This window comes from Pongo abelii, chromosome 1, assembly GCF_028885655.2.
Source record: "Pongo abelii isolate AG06213 chromosome 1, NHGRI_mPonAbe1-v2.0_pri, whole genome shotgun sequence".
Classification (NCBI taxonomy): domain Eukaryota; kingdom Metazoa; phylum Chordata; class Mammalia; order Primates; family Hominidae; genus Pongo; species Pongo abelii.
Genome location: NC_071985.2, coordinates 209,741,617 through 209,766,664, shown reverse-complemented (window position 1 = coordinate 209,766,664; position 25,048 = coordinate 209,741,617). Strand labels below are relative to the sequence as shown.

The 25,048-nt window shown below is 48.1% G+C and overlaps 1 protein-coding gene across 7 annotated transcripts; it reads right to left on the bottom strand.

The window, feature by feature from the left end:
- Nucleotides 1-266: 266 nt before the first annotated feature.
- HMGCL (3-hydroxy-3-methylglutaryl-CoA lyase) lies at nt 267-24,330 on the bottom strand. Of its 7 annotated transcripts, XM_024242389.3 has the most exons (10): nt 24,212-24,226; nt 20,906-20,985; nt 19,401-19,484; nt 16,396-16,503; nt 15,607-15,702; nt 13,112-13,260; nt 9,657-9,720; nt 6,559-6,747; nt 2,798-2,923; nt 275-954 (listed from the first exon to the last, which is right to left on the bottom strand). In XM_024242389.3, exons 3-10 carry the CDS (start codon nt 19,467-19,469, stop codon nt 853-855), a joined length of 903 nt encoding a protein of 300 aa, XP_024098157.1. In that variant the 5' UTR covers nt 19,470-19,484; nt 20,906-20,985; nt 24,212-24,226; the 3' UTR covers nt 275-852.
- Nucleotides 24,331-25,048: the final 718 nt, after the last annotated feature.

Genomic DNA, 25,048 nt, shown 5'->3' with positions numbered 1-25,048 from the left:
GCTTGTGCAATAGCCCCAGTCACAGAGGCAAAGCTCAAAAACAACCCCGTCGGTGTTCTGGCCAGCAACTGCCGCAAGCAGCCTCCTGAGTAAGCCCAAAACCACTGATTTCCAGTCACTATGGATTTGCGGCTCAGGTGGGGAAACAGGGAGGAAATCCAAAGATTAATAAACTAGTTCATAGTCTCCATTTTCCTCTCAGAGTGCAACATGGTAAAGTATTTTACTCCCCCACGCTCATGTATATACACAGCTGCACAACCGAATGCTGGAATTATGATGTGCCATTCAACCTTTAATTACATAACCTGTTTTCAAAAATCACATTCAGCGTGGAGATTTTCCAGAGATGCTGGAGTTGGCAGATGGCCACCACGAAGCTCTCCATTTTCCACAAATGGCCTCTGCCAGCTTGGGAAGAACCTCCATGACCTGTGTCCTGAGAAGTCAAAGAGCAAGGACCCCAAGGCCATGGCAGGGTAGAGCCGTGTAGAGGGTGACCAGGTGGACAGCTCGCGGATTCCATCCAGAGAGGAGACTCAAGGATCATGCTAAGTAGGGAATGGGGTTCCCACATGTCCTCAGGCATTCAACTCCTGGGCCAGGGTCCGTAACGAAGGGAGACTTCAGCCCTCAAAGCCTCTCACTCCTACTCAGGTCTGGGCAGGAGGTCCTTCTGCCAAGCAGCTCCTCCTGCCCCTCACCTGCTTTCTGCCAGGAGAGACCTCTGTGTAGAGCTGGCTATGAGGTACCGGTACCATTTAACCTATTCTCATTTCCATGTCCCCATCCATGAATCAGTGTGTGCCCCTATTTCCACATCATCCCCAGGGCTTCAGGTGGGCAAGGGGCTCAGAGTTTACAGGTAGCCTGAGCCACTTTGGAGCTAGTTTTTCTGTTCAGGGCTTGACAGATAAAGTTTCCAGCTTCCAGAAGCTTCTGGAGATTCACACCCTTTGAGAAACAAGTTAGAGGATGCAGTAAGTCATGGTATGCCCTCAACACCAGGGAAAACATCAGCATGGACAGACAACTGTGATACTGAAAAGTAAAGGTGAAGATAAACAGGCTTTTTCCTTGACAGTGGGGCACCAGCTGCCTGTGAGCTCCTGTCTGTCTGGCACCTGGGTTATTCCTCTGACTCCCCCTCGTGTAAGATGCCCATCTCTATCATGGTTTGTAGTGCCACTACCAGGGCACAGATCTTATCAGTCTTGTTCAGTAGTCCCTCTTCAGGGCCCAGCACAGGGCCTGGCCCACAGAGGTAAAAAACTGATATTCAAGTGACAATTGTGAGGCAGAGAGGGAGGGATAAAAACACCAACTGAAAGAGCCAGGCAGAAACCCTCTGTTCATACAGTAGCTCATATTTGCTGAAGTGCACTCTGTGCTCAGCTCTGTGATAAGCATTCTACATAAGTTTTCTTTCTTTTTTTTTTGGAGACAGAGTTTGCTCTTGTCGCCCAGGCTGGAGTGCAATGGCACGCACTCAGCTCACTGCAACCTCTGCCTCCTGTGTTCAAGTGATTCCCCTGCCTCAGCCTCCTGAGTAGCTGGGGTTACAGGTGTGTGCCACCACACCCAGCTAATTTTTCTTTTCTTTTTTTTTTTTTTTTTTGAGAGGGAGTCTCACTCTGTCACCAGGCTGGAGTACAGTGGCGTGATCTTGGCTCACTGCAACCTCCGACTCCTGGGTTCAAGCAATTCTCCTGCCTCAGCCTCCCAAGTAGTTGGGATTACAGGTGCGCACCACCACACCCAGCTAATTTTTGTATTTTTAGTAGAGATGGGGTTTCACCATTTCGGCCAAGCTGGTCTCGAACTCCTGACCTCAGGCGATCTGCCCACCCTGGCCTCCCAAAGCGTTGGGATTACAGGCGTGAGCCACTGTGCCCAGCAATTTTTCTATTGTTAGTGGAGACAGGGTTTCACCATATTGGCCAGGCTGGTCTCAAACTCTTGACCTCAGGTGATCCACCCGCCTTGGCCTCCCAAAGTGCTGGGATTACAGGTGTGCGCCTGGCCCTCTACATACGTTTTCTTACTTAATCGTCACAATGGCTCCATGAGATAGACGGCATTATTATTCCCATTTCTTAGGTTCAGAGAGATGAAATAATTTGTCTGAGGTCTCATAGCCTGTGAGTGGCAGGAGTAGGCTTTAAACCCAGTTCCATCTGATCTTTAAGCACAGATGCTATTCTGCTTCCGTCCTGCCACTGAGGGCCCTGGTGGACTCTGGTGGATCCCTGGTGAGCTGTCTAACGCTACTGTCCTCATTTTACAGAGAACAAAACAAAGCCAAGAGAGAACTGACTCATTTCAGGTCATGAACCTGACCCTTCCCAGGGCCTCTTCCATGTTCCCGTTGTCTCCTAGGACTGAACTGTCAAAGTCACCCTGACACTCCAGCCTTCTTGTGCCCATGCGTGTGGCCTCACTCAACCCTACTCTCACAAACATTAAAATATTAGATCAAATATCCATAATCCCCGACACCCTTCCCCTCTTTTGTTTTGTTTTGAAGAGACAGGGTCTTGCTGTTTCACCCAGGCTGGAGTACACTGGCAGGATCATAGCTCACTGCAGCCTCGAACTCCTGGGCTCAAGTGACCCTCCTGCCTCAGCCTCCCAAAGTGCTGAGATTAAAGGCATGAGCCACTGCGCCTGGCTAACACTTTCCCTCTTTACTCCTCAGCACCTTAACAACCCCAAATACCCCCATCCGCTTTTGTTCTCAGCTTCAGGCCCCCTCGTCAGTTCAGGGCTGTCACCACCAGGGGTTGGGTGGGCTTACCGTGTGAATGCCCAAGCCCTCTAGCATGTAGACTAGGTCTTCCGTGGCCAAGTTTCCTGATGCCCCCTGTGCGTAGGGACAGCCTCCAAGTCCTGCCACAGAAGAGTCCACGACACTCACTCCCATCTAGAAACATAAGGATGGTGAAACACGGTTGTTGCTGGGGACAAAAGCCCACAGAGCTGAGCCTTGCAAACCTCCCAATCGTCTGTTGCCTGAAATTCTAGAGTCATTCTTTGCTTTGGCTTATGATTCTGTTGACACGACAATCCCACAGAAAGAGACAGTGCTTCTCCTTTTAGTTTCTGTTACACTGTTTCCTCTGCCAGCAGTATCTTTCCTTTCATGGTGGACTCTCACCCTTTAGGTTCCAGTCTGAAAGCCACCTGCTCAGGGAGACCTTTTCTGATCCAGCCTAACCACCTCCCAATGCTGAGATTTCAGACCCCTGTTGTTTACTGTGATTCATTTATTATCCTCCCCTCTCCCCGGCCACTTACCCCCCCCCCCCCCACCACCTCCAGGCTACTCTCAGTCAGGGCCCTTGCCACACGAGGGCCATATCCCATCTTCCCAGGTCAGTCACCTCCCACTCTCCCAAATGACTATTTCACTTTCTCCTCTCTTCTTAAACCTCTATCACTCCCTTCCCCATCCTCATTCTCATCTGCTGCTTTATGGAAACGGATGCAATCAAAAGAGATGTCTCCATTGACTCCCACTGTCACATCTACCCACCTGCCTACATCTGGGCCTACAGACCCACTGTCCCTCATGCTGCCTGAGATGGACCCCGAGCTCCTAGCCAAGGCCAACCCCTCCACCTTGGCGTGAGGCCCATTCCCACCTGCTTCAGGATGTGCTCCAGTAAGTCTCTCCCTCTCTGCTGCAACCTGTTACTCCCCTCCACTGGGTCATCCTCACACAGCCTGCGATCTCTCCCATCTTTTACAAACCTTTTTGGAACCCTCTAACCTCCTATTTCTTTCCCCCCATTCAAAGCAAAGTCCCTCAAAAGAGCTGTTCCCATTTAACATCTACCATTCTCACTTGAACCCATTCGAAACAGGTTTGCGTCCCCACGACTCCTCCACTGAAACAGCTCTAGTCAAGGCCACTGGTGGCCTCCCTGTAGCTAAGTACAAAGGTCAAGTCTCTTCATCTTTGCACTTGACTAGCCGCATCATCTTGGACACCTTCTCCATGTGGCTTCCAGGGCTCCACATCCCTTGGTTTTCCTCCTAGTGCTCTGGAGTCTCCTGAGGCCTCGAGCCAGTCTTTGCTGGCTCTTCCTCACCTCCCTGATCTCGGCTGGAGCCCTTACTGCTCACTCCTCAGACAGCTTCTCTATCTCCACTCACTCCCAGTTAACTGCACCCAGGTTAACATACCTGCCTATAGATGTCTCGAGCTTCACAGATCAGAACACGAACTGCTGAGATCCAGTCACGCACCTCTGCCCTCCAGGCCTCCTTGCCATGTCTCTCACCTGGATTGCTGTAGGCTCCAAACTGGTTCTTCTGTCTCTCTACAGTGTATTCTCTACACAGCACCCAGAGGAGCCTCTTTTTTTTTTTTTTTTTTTTTTTTTTTTGATAAGAAGTCTCACTCTGTTGCCCAGGCTGGAGTGCACTGGCGCCATCTCGGCTCACTGCAAATCACTGCAACCTCCACCTCCCGGGCTCAAGTGATTCTCAAGCCTCAGCCTCGCAAATAGCTGGGATTACAGGCTCATGCCACCACGCCCAGCTAGTTTTTATATTTTTAGTTGAGACAGGGTTTCACCATGTTGGCCAGGCTGGTCTCAAACTCCTGACCTCAAGTGATCCACCTGCCTCAGCCTCCCAAAGTGCTGGGATTACGGGTGTGAACCACCATGCCTGGCCGAGAAGCCTCTCAAAGGGAACATTTCAGATTATCTCTCTCCCCGCCCCTGCTCAAGACTCTGTTAGCTTCCCAGCTCAGTCTGAAAGAGTCAAAGTCCTACAAGGCCCCCGATCTGGCCTTCCTCTAACCCTGACATCTCTGCCCCTCTCTCCTTGGTCACACTTCTCCCGCCACATGCCTCCTCATGATCCCTGAACACAGCAAGCACACTCCTCCCTCAGGGGCTCTGCGCCTGCTTTCCTGGGTGGGGCTCCCTTCCCTCCCCCTCCCTGCTAGGGGTCCGCAGGCCTCACTCACTCGCTTCCCTCAGGTCTCTCTCAAATGCTACCTTCTGAGTGAGGCCAATCTACAGAAAGGCCTAGCACTGCCTTAACCTGCTTCATTTTTTCTCCAGTGTTTATGAACACCTGGCCTGCTGTATGTTTGTTTATTTATTATCTGTCTCATCGTACTAGAGTGTCAACCTCGTGAGGTCAGAGACTCTGTTTTGGTCACAGCTGAATCCTTAATGCTGAGAACAGTGCCTAGCACACTAGGCACTGTTAGGTTAGGTTTTAATAGGTGAATAAATGGTCTTACAATGTGTTATTTACATGCCTGTAATCTTCCATCCGTCTTCCCCACCCACCATAACATGAGTTCCCAAACGGCAGGGATTGGGTCTTGTTACTGTTGTCTAAGTCAGCACTTAACCTGGCACATCGATCCATATTTCCGAAATAACTGATGGAAGAGGGAGGTCACGGGAAGCTACTGCCAGACATCACACAGCTCAACCTGTTCCCTGATAAATTTTCAAAAAGGGGATTCTGAGATATCACCGCCATGAAACAGAGAAGCACAGAGGAGCAGGAGTGTCCTGAGCCTGATCAGGATGAAGTTTTGCCTCAGACTCACCTCAGCTGTGCAGAATTCCCCTATACCTGCCTGGCAAGGCATAGGAGAGGAAGTCATTCTCCCTGCCTGCCTGGCTGGGAAACGCATGAGCCGAAGGAAAGCCCAGGAGCCAGGGCAGGGTGTCACAGTAAGCCGAGAAATGAGCAGACCCCAGAACTACGAACCTTAACCTTGACAGCCACAACTCTGAGGAAACCGGCCCAGAACGTAACAGACTCACCTGGCTTAGACACGAACCTCTAGGGGATAATTGAGAGAAAAAAAAAAAAGTGGCTGGGACTGCCAACACTATCCTAGAGATGGAAGGTTAGGCCAATGCTACAGCAAGGTAGCTGTGGTCAGACACTAAGAATACTTCTATCCAGCCGCCAGCCAATGGATCTCCATTCTGGACCAGCCCATGAGAAGCAAACCTCAAGGGAAACTAATCTGAGGTCTTAGCTCAATCTGTGGGGAACGGCGTTAAAGCCTCTCCCGCTGAGTGACGTCTGCTGGCTTCTCTACCTCCTGCCTCCTCACCTGCTTCTGCTACACACCCGCACACTGAAAACCCTGTATGTTGTATGAGTCCTCCCTGAACCCCACATCAGTCCTGAGGTGCAATTCTGCCTAGTCACCTTTCCTCTTCCTTCAACAGCAGCTTACTTTGTCCTTCAAGCTTCACTGAGGCCTCTTTTGCAAATCCTCCCAGATCTCCTCAGCTGGGATGGGGCCCCTCTGGGCTTCCTGAGCCCCGTGCTCCTCCCTTCATAGCATCTGTCATAATGCAGTAGGATTGCCATGTAACTCCCTTGACTGTCTCCCCAACACAGAGGTGCACACTTCACATCTGGGCAGTGTCACCATGACTGTGTCCACCATTGCCAGCTCGGAACCTGGCATACTGGCATCAGTAAATGTTTGCTGAAAGAATAGATGATAACAAGCTGTCCTGCCCACCGTGGCCTTTGGGAGAATGGGCATATGCTTTCAATTACCTGCAGGGCCATCAAGGTGTTGGCCAGGGCTTGGCCATAGGTGTCATGGCAGTGGACAGCCAGGGCAGCCAGAGGCACTTCCTGCATGACAGCAGACAGCATGTCTTTCATGATCCCTGGGGTGCCCACACCAATGGTGTCCCCCAGGGAGATCTCGTAGCAGCCCATTGAATACAACTTCTTGGTGACCTAAGGAAGCAAGCAGGCACTTGGAGGATACAGAATCCACCAGCCAGGGGATCTGTGCACTCAAAAGCAGGGGGCCTTTGCCTGGGCAGAACACTTCTGTGTATGACGCACTCAATTCCTGCTGGATTACATGCTCCTCACCACTCCAACTGGGAATGATGATCCTCAATCTATGATCAGGAGGCTGAGGCTTAAGGGGCAGAGCCTGCCGCTGGAGCCAGCCCACAGTCCTGAGGCTCCAACCCCCGTACTTTCCTCCCTACCTGTGCCCCTCAGACTTCAGTCTTTCATTTACCACCGTCACATCATACTGTCAGATGCAGGTGCGGGAATCAGTGAAGTTGATTCCTTCCATGTCGTTTTATCCTCAGCAATAAAATCCATGAAATCATGGGTCTGAGATGCTAGTTATATTTTTTTTCTTTTTTCTTTTTGAGACAGGGTCTCACTCTGTCATTCAGGCTGGAGTGCAGTGGTGTGATCTCGGCTCACTGCAACCTTGGCCTCTCAGACTCAAGCAATCCACCTCAGCCTCCCAAGTAGCTTGGACCACAGGTGTGCACCACCATGCCCAGCTAATAGTATATATATATAAAATGTATGTAATATATAATATATAATGTATATAATTATATAATATATAATGTATATAATTATATATTATAATATATAATGTATATAATTATATATTATAATATATAATGTATATAATTATATATTATAATATATAATGTATATAATTATATATTATAATATATAATGTATATAATTATATATTATAATATATAATTATATATTGTGTAATTATTATGTATATATAATTATAATGTATATAATTTTGTATATTATATATTGTGTATAATTTTATATATTATGTATATAATTATATATACATAATACATAAAAATATATGTATATGTATATATGTATAATAATATATATAGTTTATATATATATTTTTTTGAGAGAGTCTCGCTCTGTTGCCCAGGCTGGAGTGCAGTGGCACAATCTTGGCTCATTGCAACCTCTGCCTCCTGGGTTCAAGTGATTCTCCTGTCTCAGTCTCCCAAGTAGCTGGGATTATAGGCACCTACTACCACGCCCCACTAATTTTTTGTATTTTCAGTAGAGACGGAGTTTCACCATGTTGGCCAGGCTGGTCTTGAACTCCTGACCTCAGGTGATCCACCCACTTCGGCCTCCCAAAGTGCTGGGATTACAGTTGTGAGCCACCATACCCGGCCAATAGTCATATATATATATATGTGTGTGTGTATATATATATGTGTGTGTATATATGTGTGTATATATGTGTGTATATATATATATGTGTATATATATGTGTGTATATATATGTGTATATATATGTGTGTATATATATATGTGTGTGTATATATATATATATCTTTTTTTTTTTTTTTTTTTTGAGACGGAGTTTCCCTCTGTTGCCCAGGCTGGAGTGCGGTGGTGCAATCTCAGCTCACTGCAAGCTCCGCCTCCTGGGTTCACGCCATTCTCCTACCTCAGCCTCCCGAGTAGCTGGGACTACAGGCGCCCACCACCACGCCTGGCTAATTTTTTGTATTTTTAGTAGAGACGGGGTTTCACCATGTTAGCCAGGATGGTCTCGATCTCCTGACCTCGTGATCCGCCCATCTCAGCCTCCCAAAGTGCTGGGATTACAGGTGTGAGCCACCACGCCCGGCCAATAGTTATATTTTTTAATAAAGGTACATCACTATTTAAATGTTTAGAAGCCCATTTGCACATCTCTAAAACCACTGCAAAATGGGTCCATATTGGAATAGGTCCAATATGGGTCCAATTGGAATAAGCCATACTGGAATAGGGTGGGCCCCTAATCCCATACGACTGGTGAACTTAAAAAAAGATGGCCTCACCCAAGGAGCTGTTGCCCACACGGGGCTGCTGGACAAGCTGCAGAGGGATGTAGCAGGGAAAGGGGAGCAGAAGACACCAATGATCTGCTAAATAAATGAAATGGTGGCGTGGCTTCCCCAGTGGCCCTGCACAGAGTGTGGGGTGGCAGTGGCTGGCCTTTAGGGGGCAGCAGGGTGCAGGGGAAGGAGCAGGCCTTTGAAGTCAGGAGACGCTGGGTTAAAGTCCTAGTTCTGCTGCTCACTAGCTGTGGGCCTTGGCAAGCAACTTAACTTTTCTGAGCTTCAATTTCTGCTTCTGAAAAATGGTGATGACCCTTTGGTCATATGGCAAGGATTGTGGCAACTGAGGCTAAGACCTGGAGCAGGGCAGCTGCTCCCAAGAAACAGTTGCTACTGTTACCATTCCACCTATCTGGATGCCACAAAGTATCCTGGGAAGAAGTGGGCTTTGGAGAGAGAAAAAATGGGGTTTGATACCTGATTTCCCCATTTGTAACCTGTGTGGCAAGTTATTTAGTGTCAGTTTCCTCAACTGTAAAAGGGAATAATAATACCAAATTTGCACAGTGGTTTTTGAGGACTAAATGACGTAAGTTCTTGGGCTGGTCAAACTCAATTCCCGTGCCGTGTTCTTCTCAGTGCCGACCTGGTGACTGTTCAGAGGACATCAGGGTTGTGGCCTTTCAATCACTACAAGGAACTGTGGGAACTCCTGGGTAAGGAGCCCCTCCTCAGAGAATCACCTCAACGACCAGACTGGAAACTGAATCGGAGGTTTTCAGGCTGGGTAGAGGCCAGGGGCTTCAAGGACTACATGTTCGGCCAGGAGGGGGGCCTCTAGGGAGCAAGTGCAGGGCTGTGCTCACAGCAGGGAGCTTAATGAAGGAGGTGGGTGAATGAATGAAGTCAGGAACCTGCAGGAAAGGGTGGGGAGAGGAACCTATGCGCTCAGGGGCAGACAAGGTGGCCAACCCTCACCAAACCCCCTGCCCTGACACATGCACACACCTCAGCTACTTTAGCTGGGGAGATCTTCCCTTCATAAGGGCAGCCAAGAGCACAGGAGACGTACCTGTGGGAAGACAGGGGAGGAATGAGGTCAGTGTCCTGAGCTTTTTGGCTAGCAGAACTGAGGCAGGGCTGTTTAACACACATTTCTCATCAGTGTGCAATCAACACCTGCAGCTGGGCAGAGTAAGGGCAGGGATGGTACAACTCAGTGCCAGGAGGAGGCAGTAGAGAGCAACGGCAGGGAACTGGGGGACAATGGACCTACAATTGAGGAAGCAGAAGTTGCATAGGCCTCAGGAGAGGCAGCCAAGGATTTACAATAAGCGGAGCAGGAGCTAGAGAGGGCAAGGAGAGTAAGCAGCTGGGTTGTATGGTGGGGAGACGGAGCAAAACTACGTGCCAGGGGAGCTGGGGCCAGTACTCCAAAAGGAGACCAAAGACTGGGTAAAACCAAACTCAGAACAAGAGCTGAGTTGGATATGAGTCAGTAACAGGCTGGGCTGGCCTGAGGACCAAGCGATGAGCTGCCCCAGTGAGTTGCTAGAGGATTCATTCATTCATTTATTCGCCTGATGTTTACTGAGTTGCCTGCTATGTGCCAGGCACTGGCACAGAGCAGAGGGCAAAACTGATAAGGTTCCTGCCCTCTCAGAGCTTATCTCAAGTTACGGAGACGGCCAATAAAAAAGCAACCAAGTAAGTAATGGAGAAAATCTCAGAAGTGATGTGCTACAGAGGAAAGATGGGAAATGATAGGAGCAAGTGGAGGAGGCCAACTGTAGTGAGGGTCCAGGAAAGACCCCTCTGAGGACAGGATGTTGGAGCTGAGAGGAGCCAGGGGGGTCTGTGAGAAGAGCATTCCAGGCAGAGAGAAGACCTAGGGAAAGCCCTGAGACAGAACAGCCAGGCATGCCCCAGACAGAACAAAGGACAGCTGAGGCAGAGAGAGCAAGGGGAAAGGAAGCATGAGATCAGGAGGTCAGCGAGGTGGGCACTAGTCTCATCATCGGTCTTAGGGCTATGGTAAGGAGGGTGGATTTGGGATGTAGGTGACTTCTATTTCCACCCGCCCTGTTGGAGCTGTCTTTAAAACCCTTTAGAGTCAAGCAAATTCTGCATATTAAGAGGCATAATAAATGTTCAACAGATAAATAATTTCAGACTCAAAGATCTCGGTGTACTTTTCCATTTTGATGCTCCCACTTATTCTCCAACCACTGCTGAGCAAGAAAAAGGTAAGAGAGATGCTTAGAAAGACACAGATCTGGGATTTGGGCCGATGTTACTGGAGCACCTGCTTCCCCATTCATCCACCTGCCCGTCAGTGACTGAGTGCCCACTGTGGCTAGGCCCCAAGCTGGGAGAGTGGAGCACCCCAGGGACTGGGAGAGATATGGGCTTTGCCCTCATGGAGGGCACGGTCTAGTGGGGTCGGGCAGGGAGGGAATTTAACAAGCAGCTAAGTGCTACATTTAGAGGATGTCCCGACACTATGGGGTCCCAGAGAAGGGCGCTAACTCCAGCTGAAGGACTGGAGCAGCTTCTTAGAGGAACTGACTCCCACAAGAAGACCTGAAGGATGAGCAGGAGTTATCCCCGAGAAGCATGATGTGGAGGAAGTGTTCTTTTTTATTTTTTGGAGACAGAGTCTTACTCTTACACCCATGCTGGTGTGCAGTGGCATGATTTTGGCTCACTTCAGCTTGGACCTCCCAGGCTCAGGTGATCTTCCCACCTTAGCCTCCTGAGTAGCTGGGACTACAGGCACATGCAACCACACCTGGCTTTTTTTTTGTAGAGCTGGGGTTTCACCATGTTGCCCAGGCCCAAGCTGGTCACAAACTCCGGGGCTGAAGCAACCCGCCCACCTTGGCCTCCCAAGGAAGGTTGTTTTGAGTCTACAGAAAGCATGTGCAAAGGCCCAGAGGCAAGAGTGGAGGCATGTGACAAACAGAAGGAAGTTCCAGTTGGGCTGGAGTGTACCGTGAAGAGGAAGCAGGGGCCAGAAGGGAACTTGAACAGTAGGGCTACAGAAAAGAGCCGGGACCAAATCATGCAGGGTTTGTAAACCTCATTAAAAAGTCTGCACTTGATTAGTCACTGAAAGCTTTTTAACCAGGAGGGATGTGATCAGATGTGCACTTTTGTGGGGTTTTTTTGGTTTTTGTTTTTGAGACAGAGTCTCGCTCTGTCACCTAGGCTGGAGTGCAGTGGCGTGATCTCGGCTAACTGCAACCTCTGCTTCCTGGGTTCAAGTGATTCTCCTGCCTCAGCCTCCTGAGTAGCTGGGATTACAGGTGCATGCCACCACACCCGGCTAATTTTTGTATTTTTAGTAGAGATGAGGTTTCCTTCCCCATGTTGGCCAGGCTGGTCTCGAACTCCTTACCTCAGGTGATCTGCCCACCTCGGCCTCCCAAAGTGCTGGGATTACAGGCGTGAGCCACCATGTTCAGCCCAGATGTGCACTTTTAAACGATCATTCTGGCTGCAATTTTTTTTTTTTTTTTTTTTTGAGACGGAGTTTTGCTCTGTCACCCAGGCCGGAGTACAGTGGTGTGATCTCGGCTCACCACAACCTCCGCCTCCCAGGTTCAAGTGATTCTCCTGCCTCAGCCTCCCAAGTAGCTAGAATTACAGCTAATTTTTGTATTTTTAGTAAAGACAGGGTTTGTATCCGCTACCACGCCCAGCTAATTTTTGTATTTTTAGTAGAGATGGGGTTTCACCATGTTGGCCAGGCTGGTCTTGAACTCTTGACCTCAGGTGATCTACCTGCCTTGTCCTCCCAGAGTGCTGGGATTACAGGTGTGAGCCACCATGCCCGGCCTCTGGCTGCAATTTGCACAGCAGTGTGACCTTACAGTAGACTATTCGCCCTTCCTGAGCCTCGGTTTTGAATTTATAAAGTGGGGATAACCCACTCCCTGCTGGGCTATTGTGAGGTTTCAATTATTATAGATAATACACACACAATGCCTGGAACCACTGATATTAGAGACATGATGTTGGAAACATAGAAGCCTAGGTAATTCTCCAGGGATGTGTGAAGAGCTAGTGATAAAGCCAGAACTCAACTGACCTCCACAAACCCGTTAGTGTCCTGTCCTGCTAGATTCCTTTAGCATGATAGCAGTGGTGCTATCATGGCTCACTGCAGCCTCGAACTCCTGGTCTCAAGCCATCCTCTGCCTCAGTCTCCCAAGTTGCTAGGACTACAGGCGCATGCTATCATGGCTAGCTGGTAAACTGACCCAAAATTCAGGTTTGAGAGAAAATACTTGCTAGGATTTCTTCTGACCACACTTATTTGGGAAAAGATGTCTAGGTATGGAGCTCGGGCTGCCCCCATCCAGAATAAGACGTTTGTGGCAGGAGGACCACTTGAGTCAGAGTCTAGCCCCATTCCAGAACGGTACAGAGGAAAGGATACCAATGTGCTCTGGACTCACCCCCGCACAGAAATATTGGCTGACTGCGCTGCCTTCAGGATTGCGTCAAACCTCTGAAAACTCTCCTCTATGGAACAATTGATGTTCTTCTTGGTGAAGAGCTCTGAGGCAGCTCCAAAGATGGCTACTTCCTTGGCTCCAGCAGCAACCTGCCAACATCCAGGTGAACTCCTTTCAGCACTTTTCTCTTTTTTTGTTTGAGATGGAGTCTTGCTTTGTCCCCCAGGCTGGAGTGCAGTGGCATGATCTCGGCTCACTGCAACCTCCACCTCCTGGGTTCAAGCGATTCTCCTGCCTCAGCCTCCTGAGTAGCTGGGATTACAGGAGCCGACCACCACGCCTGGCTAATTTTTGTATTTTTAGTAGAGACAGCGTTTCACCATGTTGGTCAGGCTGGTTTTGAACTCCTGACCTTGTGATCCACCCGCCTCAGCCTCCCAAAGTGCTGAGATTACAGATGTCAGCCATCACGCCCAGCCAGCACTTTTCTCTTTAAAGAACACTGACACAGAGTGGCAAAAAATTTCTCTTAAGGTAAATTTTATGTTATGTGAATGTTATGGGTTGAATTGTGTCCTCCTAAAAAGATATGTTGAAGGATTAAAACCCAGCACCTCAGAATATGACCTTATTTGGAAACAGGGTCATTGCAGATATCATTAGTTAAGATGAAGCCATACTGGAATAGGGTGGGTCCCTAATCCCATACAACTGGTGACCTTAAAAAAAGATGGCCAGCGGGGTGCGGTGGCTCACGCCTGTAATCTCAGCACTTTGGGAGGCTGAGGCGGGCAGATCATGAGGTCAGGAGAGCGAGACCATCCTGGCTAACACAGTGAAACCCTATCTCTACCAAAAATACAAAAAATTAGCCGGGCGTGGTGGCACACGCGTGTAGTCCCAGCTACTCAGGAGGCTGAGGTGGGAGAATCACTTGAACCTGGGAGGCGGAGCTTGCAGTGAGCCGAGATCATGCCACTGTACTCCAGCCTGGGCGACACAGCAAGACTCCGTCTAAAAAAAAACAAAAACAAAAGATGGCCATGTGAAGACACAGAGACACAGAAAAGGTGGCCCTGGGAAAATGGAGGCAGAGACTGGAGAGATGCATCTACAAGCCAGGCAATGCCAAGGACTACTGGCCACCACCAGACCCCAGCAGAGAGGCATGGGACAGATTCTCCCAGAGGCCTCAGAAGGAACCAATCCTGCTGACACCTTGATTTGGGACTTCTGGCCTCCAGAACTGTGAGAGAATAAATTTCTGTTGTTTTTAAGCCACCCAATTTGTAGTGCTTTCTTTTTTTTTTTTTTTTTTTTTGAGACAGAGTCTCGCTCTGTCACCCAGGCTGGAATGCAGTGGCATGATCTTGGCTCACTGCAACCTCCGCCTTCCGGGTTCAAGTGATTCTCCTGCCTCAGCCTCCTAAGTAGCTAGGAGTACAGGTGCCTGCCACCACGCCCGGCTAATGTTTTGTATTTTTAGTAGAGATGGGGTTTCACCATGTTAGCCAGGATGGTCTCGATCTCCTGACCTCATGATCTGCCCGCCTTGGTCTCCCAAAGTGCTGGGATTACAGGCGTGAGCCATCGCGCCCGGCCTGTAGTGCTTTCTTAGAGTAGCACTAGGAAACAAACACAGTAATTTCTCTTAATAAAAAAAAAAAAAAAACTTTGACTTTCCCCAAGGAAACCACCACCACCACCATCACCACCCTGGAAGTCACTCTTGAGAAAAAGCTTTTTTTTTTTTTTCTTGCTCTGTCACCCAGGCTGGATGAGTGCAGCGGTATTATCATGGCTCACTGCAGCCTCGAACTCCTAGTCTCAAGCCATCCTGTGCCTCAGTCTCCCGAGTAGCTAGGACTACAGGTGCATGCCATTACAGCCAGCTAATTGATTTTTTTTTTTTTTTTTTTTTTTTTTTGTAGAGACAAGGTCTCCTTATGTTGCTCAGGCTGGTCTCAAGCTTCTGGCCTCAAGCTGTTCTCCTGCCTCAGCTCCCAAAGTGCTGGGATTATAGGTGTGAGCCACTGTGCCCAGCCAAAAAAAGGTTTTTGCCTAAATACAGAACCAACATCTCCAAAGATGTTCTTGTCTAAAATTGTAAGAAAGTTGGCAGATGCCAGCAACTACTGTTGAAACTCTTGTGGAGAGTTTGGTTACCTTTCTCTAAAGAAGTGGATAATCAAAAGAGCTAACATTTATTAAGCAGTTACCTTTTATCTGGCTCTTGCTAAGCAATGTACATGCATCCTATCTTCTGAAATGCTCACAACTTCAGGTACTATCATTTAGCCCTATTTTATAGGCTCGTCAACTTCTCAAGATCACAGAGCAGTGAGCGGCAGGGCAAGGTTTGCCCCAGGGTCTGGCTGACAGACAAGCTGTTCAGATGGACATCCCAGGACAGGGGTCTGAGGCCCCAAGACAAGGCAGGGACCAATGCCATCAATCTCATTTCAGGAGCCCCCAGCAACAAGCTATCCTCTTACCGCTGCCTCGAAGCCTTTCAAATTTGGGGTCAGGACTGGGTAGTTGATGCCAGGAAACTTCTGAATGCCCTTCAAGACTTCAGTGTGGTCACCCATCTAGGAACCAAGGGAGACATTGCCAAGTCATCACCAAGAGCAGGCAGAGAGTTCAGTTAGAGAAAACCTTTTCATCACAAAATCTCTGTTCTCCAGAACTCTCAGCGAGTAATTCCTTCTGCAGAGCTGAGTCTCTCCAATACTTTTACTGTTTGTTTGACTGCTGACGGCTCAGAAGGGCCCTTGGTTTGGGTGAGATCCCAGTTTCTCCATATGGCCCATACTGCCAGCTTTACATATGCAGAAACAGCAGGAATACTACTACCAGCCATTTATTGAGAATGCACTCTGGGCCAGGCACTGAGCTCAGCTCTGTGTTAAACACTTCTTTGTAACAGGATGTTTCTTCTCCATTTAACTATCTTTGTGAAGCAGGAGTTGTCAGTCTTCCTCTTTTACAAACAAAGAAACCACAGACAGGCATAGAGGGTTTTAGACTTTAGGGCTAGAAGAGGTCATCTCTAACATCGAGGAGGGGAAAGGCCTTAGCAATGTCACTGAGCAAGTCAGAGGAGAGCCAAGACTGAACCCAAGGGTCATGTTCTTTTGCTGCAACACAGTGCTATGAATCACCTGAGACCTCTCAAGCCCAGGGGCTTGGAAACCTATGTTCTCAACTTATACTTGCTTCAAAGGCAAATGCAAAACTTTTCATCCCTGGAGAAAGGCCTCTCACTGAGGGCTAGGGCTCACCTGGGGAACCCACTTAGGAGACACAAAGCTGGTGGTTTCTATAACAGAGAGTCCTGCTTCAGAAAGCATGTCTATCAGCTTGATTTTCACTGGAGTAGATACGATATTCTATAGTGGAGAGAGAAACACCAAGGCAGCAAAGTTAGTAATAAAACAGCCTCAGAATGCAGTACCTGTTAGTTCAAGTACTATAGATAATTTTTTGCAGTGGATACAGCTTCTCACCTGAAAAGGAGTTATTTACATGGACATATTATTCTGCCATGCAGGCTTTCCCGTAAGTAAATGTGTGATCATTTATAATCCCATCATAAACAAACTGAGAGCAATGTGTGATGGCCTGAAAGGGCAGAGATGAGTAACCCTCTGGGGAGTATGGGATGGGGCCCCCAAAGTATCACACCCTCCTCGCTTCTGTCTCCCAACTGGCATAGGACTTCAGCCTCATGTGTTCAGCATTTAGCTTCTTATCTTCCTCCCCACCATGTCCAGTAGCTCAACAGATTCTACGGATTCCTCTTTCCAAATCTACCATCATTATCCTGTATATAACATGGCATAGTCTCAAGCCACTAATTCATCCCACACAGGAATCCTCCTAAAATGCAGCTTCCAATCTTCCATTCTCTTGCATCAAAAGCTTTCTATGCCTCCCTAATATTTACAGGATTAGGCAAAAAATTCTGAGAACTCCAGGTCCAGGCGGACACATGCCTGTAATCCCAGCACTTTGAGAGGCTGAGGCAGGCAGATCGTTTAAGCTTAGGAGTTTGAGATCAGCCTGGGCAACATGGCGAGACCCCCTCTCTACAAAAAATACAAAAATTACCCAGGTGTGGTGGCACGTGTCTGTGATCCAGCTACTCAGGAGGCTGAGGTGGATCACTGGAGCCCGGGAAGTCGAGGCTGCAGTGAGCAATGATTGTGCCACTGCACTAAGTGACACAGAGCAAGACCCTGTCTCAAACAAAAAGAACACACAAAAAAACTCCAGGTCCTTCTCGCTAGGTCCTCCCCTCGCCTGCCTTCTCCAATTTCTCTCCCACTGCTCTAACTTAATCTATTCCGCAATTTTTTTTTTTTTTTTTTTTTTGAGATGGAGTCTCACTCTGTTGCCCCGACTGGAGTGCAGTGGCACAATCTCGGCTCACTGCAACCTCCGCCTCCCGGGTTCAAGCGATTCTCCTGCCTCAGCCTCCAGAGTAGATGGGATTACACAAGCCACCACCCCGGCTCATTTATTTTAGTAGAAACAGGGTTTCACCATGTTGGCCAGGCTGGTCTCAAACTCCTGACCTCAGGTGATCTGCCTGCCTCAGCCTCCCAAAGTGCTAGTATTACAGGCATAAGCCATCATGCCCGGCCTGTCAAATAATTTTTGAAAGCCCTCCATGTTGCAGGCATTGTGCTAGGTGCCGGGGATATAGCAGTAAGCAGAAGCAGAACAGACAGGATTCTGCCCTTTGGGAACTTACACACTATTGTTTCCAACAGGCACTCACTATTAAAGCTAGGATGGACGTGCTAAAAAAAAAAAAAGAAAAAAAGAAAAAAGCTTTTCTTATTGAAAAAATAATCAATATATGATTCTTTCAGAAAAACATGCCAAAAACAAAAGAAAACTACCCTTAGAACCTCCCAGTGATAACACTATTAACACCCTGGTGTGTAACCTTCTAGGTCTGTGCAGCCCATATGTCACTAGTCACATGCAGTTATTTAAATTTAATAAAAATTGTATAAAAATAAAAATACAATTCCTTGGCCACACTAGTCACATCTCAGGTTCTCAAGGGCTACATGGGTGTAGTGGCCACCACATGGAAAAGCTCAGGTCCAGAATATTTCCATCTTCACAGAAAGTGCTGGTCTAGGTCCTAGTCTAGGTAAATGCTCCCATACATATATAAACTTTTTTCTTACATAAAAGTGCAAGATTAAAAAATACATGGCCGGGCGCATTGGCTCATGCCTGTAATCCCAGCACTTTGGGAGGCCGAGGCAGGTGGATCACCTGAGGTCGGGAGTTCAAGACCAGCCTGGCCAAGCTGGTGAAATCCCATCTCTACTAAAAATACAAAAATCATCTGGGCATGGTGGCAGGGGCCTGTAATCCTAGCTACTCGGGAGGCTGAGGCAGGAGAATCACTTGAACCCAGGAGGTGGAGGTTGAGGTGAGCCGAGATTGCACCATTGCACTCCAGCCTGGGCGACAGAGTGAGACGCCATCTCCCAAAAAACACACACACACACGCGTGCGCACGCGCATATGCACTATTTGTTTTTGTTTGGAGACAGAATCGTGCTCTGCCTCAGCCTCCTGAAGTGCTGGGATTACAGGCATCAGCCACCACCATGCCCAGCCACATGCACTATTTTATAACCTGCTTGAGTTACTTTATATATGCCTATGTTATTAATGGCCTCATAATATTTCATTTTATAAAAAGTCCATAGTGTATCTGACCCAACTTTCCTCATACTAAATATTTAAGTTGTTTCCAACTGTTCTGCGCTTACCAACAGGTTTGTAAGGAACACCCCCAAGGCTAAATCTCTACATTTGGCCTTCATGACTTGCTTTGGATAAATCCCCCTACATGGAATTGCTGGGTCTACCCCACCCCACTGGGCTGTGGACCTGGGGAAACCAAACCTGTTGCACCACCATTCAATTTATGTATATACATATAGTTTTTAATAAGATGGAGTCTTGCTATATTGCCCAGACTGGTCTCAAACTCCTGGGCTCAAGCCATTCTCCCACCTCAGCCTCCCAAGTAATTAGGGATGACAGGCATGAGCCACCCACCCAGGTTGCCCCACCATTTTAGATCATTTAACTGTCACAGGTGTCTGTCCCTGTTTGGCCTCCTCTACTCTCCCCTAACTTGTGCAGAGGAATCACATCTTGCATAGCTCTGTCCACTGCCATTGCACCTATCACACGTAATACTCAAAGCAGATGCTTGAAAAACTTTTTTTTGGCTCATTTCCAACTTTACCTTTTCATTTTGTAGTCCATCTCGGGGACCAACTTCCACAATTTTCACCCGCTTTGGTAAAGTGCCCATAGATGAGGTGCTGACCTTTGGTTTCAAAGAGGAAACAAAAAGTATGAGGAAGAGATTGCCACAATTCCCAGGGAGACCAATATGAAAGAATGGATCTATCTTCACTAATAATGAGACAAGAAGAAATATTTCTCACCATTTAATTCACATTTGGTCTATTTTAGAATTAAGAACAAAAAGAATATTTCACTTAGTAACAGGAACAAGCAAGAGATTCATCCTTCCAGTACAGGTTCTCCCCTGAAGTCCAGACTCCTTTTCCACTGCCTACCTGACAGCCTCTATTCGCATCTCTTCAGTTTAGCAGTCCTGAAACAGAACTCTAATTTCTCCTAAAGCCCGTCTGACTCCACCCTTTCCATCTCTGTAAAAGGCATCACATGCACCCTACTGCATAAGCCAGAACTTCATTGATCCCTTTCACCTATTCGCCATGGCCTGTAGGACTCAGTATGCTGCTGTATGTATGTCAGAAGGAGTTTAAAAAGGCTGGGTATTGCAGGGGGCAGTGGCTCATGCCTGTAATCCCAGTATTTTGGGAGGCCGAGGCGGGTGATCACTTGAGGTCAGGAGTTTGAGACCAGCCTGACCAACATGGTGAAGCCCCGTCTCTACTAAAAATACGCAAAAAATAGCCGGGTGTGGTGGTGCACGCCTGTAATTCCAGCTACTCAAGAGGCCAAGGCAGGAGAATTGCTTGAACCAGGGAGGTGGAAGTTGCAATGAGCCAAGATCGTGCCACTGTACTCCACCTTGGGCGACAGAGGAAGACTCCATTTCAAAAAAAAAAAGGCCAGGCACGGTGGCTCATGCCTGTAATCCCAGCACTTTGGGAGGCTAAGGCAGGCAGATCGCTTGAGGCCAGAGGTTCGAAACCGGCCTGGCCAACATGATTAAGAAACCCCGTCTCTACTAAAAATAGAAAAATTAGCCAGGTGCGGTGGAATGGACCTGTAGTCCCAGCTTCTCAAGAGGCTGAGTGGGAGAATCGCTTGAGCCCAGAAGGTTGAGCCTGCAGTGAGCTATGACTGTGCCACTACACTCCAGACTGGGCAACAGAGCAAGACCCTGTCTCAAAAAAAAAAAAAATTAAATGACTCTGTATGTCACTTGATGCTTTCCAATTAAGAAAAGAAAAGAGAAGACTCTATGAGTTGGCTCCTCTGACCTCCTGGAATCATCACTTGCCCCTACTGTCCACTCCCAACCTCCACCCAACAGGTTGCTAAGCTCCCTGCCTTCTCTTCCCTCTGCCCCAGGGTTCCTCATCTGGCTTTTTTAAAAAAACTGGCTCTTCTCACATCTCTCTGTCATCTTTCAGTTGCAGAGAGGCTTCCTCTGACCACCCTTTGCAAAGCTGCCATTCCTCCCACCCCCATTATTTTCTATTGCAGAGCTATAATTATTTCCTTCAAAGCACGATAAAGAATACCTACTCAATGTCTCTTCCAGTAGAACATAAGCTCTTTGAGGGAAATTGTCTGTCTCAACTCCACTTCATCCCTAGTGTTTGGCACTGTTTGGTACAAAGTAGCCACTCTTTAAAGTTACTAAAGTAACACATAAACCATGAAGGACATAGCTGTCCCAGAAGAGAGCAATTACTGAGTGTGGGGAGTAGTCAGTCCTGGACTTTTTGGGGTACGGGCGAGATGCAGGAGGGCTCTATTCTGTTACAGTCATAGGCTGGGTGATGACAAGCATGGGTCTAAGGGGAGGTGACACCCCCAGTAGCTGAAGACATTTTTTACAAAATGCCCTGAGTCTCCTCTATATAAAGTCAGCTCAAAATCTTAGTCTTCCCTATCAAGTAACACAATACTTTCTTTTTCCTCTTTCCTCTACCTGTCTTGATACTGTAACTGTTCAAATCAACTTTGTTTTATAGATTTAATCTGGATAAATATACTACAACGGGGCAAAGCAGGAGGCACACTGTGTGATCTGCTAAGGATCTCAACCCCCTGAAGCCCCCCAGGAATTCCCTGCTAGGAAGGAGCTGGAACATGTACAACTCACCTGACTGGCCTTGTTTTAGCCAACAAGGCTTCTTAGAGACTAAGGCGATGAGCCACTGAATTTCATGACGTCAACAGGCTAAGTTGGAAGGTCCCTGCAACTTGAATCTCCCTCCAACAGGGATGTTCAGCCTCTGCTAGTATATCACCCTAAAACTATCTCACTGGAGTATAAGTTTCATGAGACAGGGACTTTGTTTTATTCAATGCTGTATTTCTAAGGCCCTGGGACATAATAGGGGCTCGATAAATAACAGTTGAGTGTTGCTAATGTAAAACCTGCTTCAGGCCAAGCGTGGTGGCTCACGCCTGTAATCCCAGCACTTTGGGAAGCCGAGGTGGGCGGATCACCTGAGGTCAGGAGTTCGAGACCAGCCTAGCCAATATGGTGAAGCCCTGTCTCTACTAAAAATACATAAATTAGCTGGGCATGGCGGCAGGTGCCTGTAATCCCAGCTACTCGGGAGGCTGAGGCAGAAGAATTGCTTGAACCCAGGAGGAGGAGGTTGCAGTGAGCCGAGATCATGCCATTGTACTCCAGCCTGGGGGACAAGAGCAAGACTTCATCTCAAAAAAAAAAAAAAATTCTAAAACCTGCTTCCAAGTTGCTTTTATTAGAACATTATAAACTCAATTCCACTTCCTTCCTTCCCCGTAACAGCTCTTCACATAATAATTCAGTTTTTAAACACTTAATATTTGCCAGGCACATACAAGAACCATTTACATATTTATTCATTTATTTATTTGAGATAGAGTCTCATTCTGTCTCCAGGCTGGAGAGCAGTGGCGCAATCTTGGCTCACTGCAACCTCCACCTCCCAGGTTCAAGTGATTCCCCTGCCTCAGCCTCCCGAGTAGCTGGGACTACAGGTGCGCACCACCACGCCTGGCTAATTTTTTGTATTTTAGTAGAGACGGGGTTTCACCAGGTTGGCCAGGCTGGTCTCGAACTCCCGACCTCAAGTGATCCACCACCTCAGCCTCCCAAAGTGCTAGGATTATAGGCATGAGCCACCACGCCTGGTGAGCCATTTACATATTAACCCATACTGTCCTCTCAACAATCTTATCAGGTAGGAACTATCATCATCCCCATTTTACTGTAAGAAATCTAAGGCCCCACTTGGGAGGCTGAGGCAGAAGAATCGCTTGAACCTGGGAGGCAGAGGTTGTAGTGAGCTGAGATTGCGCCACTGCACTCCAGTCTGGGTGACAGATGACAGAGCAAGACACCGTCTCAAGGAAAAAAAAAAGAAATCTGAAGCCCAAAGGGATTAAGTAATCTTCCCGAAGTGACATGGGGAGCTAGTCACTGAGGCAGTATCTAAACCTGGCAGTGTGGCTCTAGAGTGCAAGCTCCTAACCTCTGGGCCACTGTTGTCTCTTTACCACCGTTCAGTCCACAGTCTTCTCTTCTGGTTAAACATCCCGTTCCTTCTCTGTAAAGCTCTGCTCAGAGAGGGTCCCCCTAACCACACAAGTACTGTGCCACAGTGTCCTGAGGTATGGTGTACCTACATCAACACCAACAGCGAATACTGACTAAACCCAGTGTTAAACTACAGGCCAGGGACTATTATTATCCCAACTCTGTAGGTGAAGAAACTAAGCCTCAGAAAGGTTACCCAAAAATCACAATTAGAAAGTGACAGAGCTTGGACTTCAACCCATATCTGGTTCTAATACTAATACTGGTTCCTATGCTTGGAACCCCATGGAGGGCCATCTCATTACACCAAATATTTCTTAAAAGCTTATTAATATGTACTATTTCGTTTAATTTTCTTAACTTTCCGAGTTGGAATTGCCATCTTCATTTTACACATGAGCAGGTGGTGCAGGTGAATGGCCAAGTAAAGACATTAACGTGGCTTTCTGAGAGGGACCCAGTGCCAGGAGTGTATTTTTCCCTCTATACAGCTATAACTCCTTCTCAACTCTCTAAGGTAAAAATACCACCACCGACTGATCACTTACTAGGAGCCAGAACACTGCCAAATGTATTACTTACATTTTCTCTAATTTCCAAAACAACCCCAAGGGAATGTTGTCCGTTTTACAGAGGAAAGAGCTGAGGTTTAGAGAAAGTAAATAACTATGTCATTAAGTCTAGAAAGTGGCAGAACTACTGGGACACCCTAGCTTCAGCTTTTATTTTTTCTGCTCCATACAGCTACGTCTCCCACACTTTTTCTGCGCTGAGAATGGGAGAGGGGAAAACATCAGGATCGAACAGGATCAAAGTGCAATTCCAAGGGAATCACAGCTTGGCTCCAATCAACGCAAGTCCCGCTCGGTAGGCTGGGATAGTTCCCCAACCATCTCTAAAAGCAACAAGAGTTGGAAATGGAGACGAAGGAAATGGAAGGGTGTTCGTGATTTTCACTAATGAAGAGTTGGAGAGGTCTAAGTTCAATTAGAGGGAAAAAGGGGCCAGGGTCATCGGAAAGGGCCCTGGGCGGGGAATCAGGACGCCTAGGATGGCGTCCCAGGTCTCCATGACTCAGACAAGTCACTCCACCTCTCCGGACCTCAGTTTTCCCATCCCCTTCAAAGGATTTGAGGGAAAAAGGGAGGGTCCAGGACTCCAACGCCCTCCCGACTCTGGCCTGAGAGCTGTCCGGCCTCGCCTCTAAGACAGCAGCCACCACGGGCCAAGCCCCCGACCCTGACAGTCAGAGTGCCTGCAGGGCCGCTGCCTCGGCGGCTCGGGGCACTTACAGCCCGGAGGGACGCCAAGCCCACCAGTCGCCGCGGAAGCGCCTTCCTCATCGCTGCCATCTTGGCCCAGAATCCCCAGCGGCAGTCCAGCTGAGCCCCGCCTGACCGACGGCTCGTCTGGTGGGCGAGGCCCCGCCCCCGCCCCTCCGCAGTGACTTCCGAAGCTGGCTCCACCCCCAGCCTCTCTCCGTTTAGATTCCGAGTGCCTCTTCCATGCCAGGCCAAGTGAGACGCTAGGAATATAAAGATGAACAGAATCAGCCTGGACACCATGTAATCCTAGCACTTTGGGAGACCGAGGCGGGTAGATCACCTGAGGTCAGGAATTCGAGACCAGCCTGGGTAACATGGCGAAACCCCTGTCTCTACAAAAAATACAAAAAAAAAAAAAAAAAAAAAAAGCCGGGCGTGGTGGTGGGCGCCTGTAATCCTAGCTACTTGGGAGGCTGAAGCAGGAGAATTGTTTGAACCCGGGAGGCGAGCTTGCAGCGAGCGGAGATCGTGCCACTGCACTCCAGCCTGGGCGACACAGTGAGAGCCTGTCAAAAACAAAAAAAAACAAAACCAAACAAAAACATGAACAGAAATTAACCAGATTCTGTGGCTTCTTGTGTTTAGAGTGTGGGAGGTGTGAGGAGACACATATTAATAGTTACACAAACAGTCGTGTCATTTCTAACTTACACTATAAGAAGCAGTTTTACGATTTGCTGCTCACTGTTCCGAGTTCCTAGTGCGGATTAACTCACGCATCACGATCTTCAGGATTCAAACACAGGCAGGCAGCTCCACAGAGGGGGCATCCTTAGATTTCATACCTTAAAAAAATGATTAAGA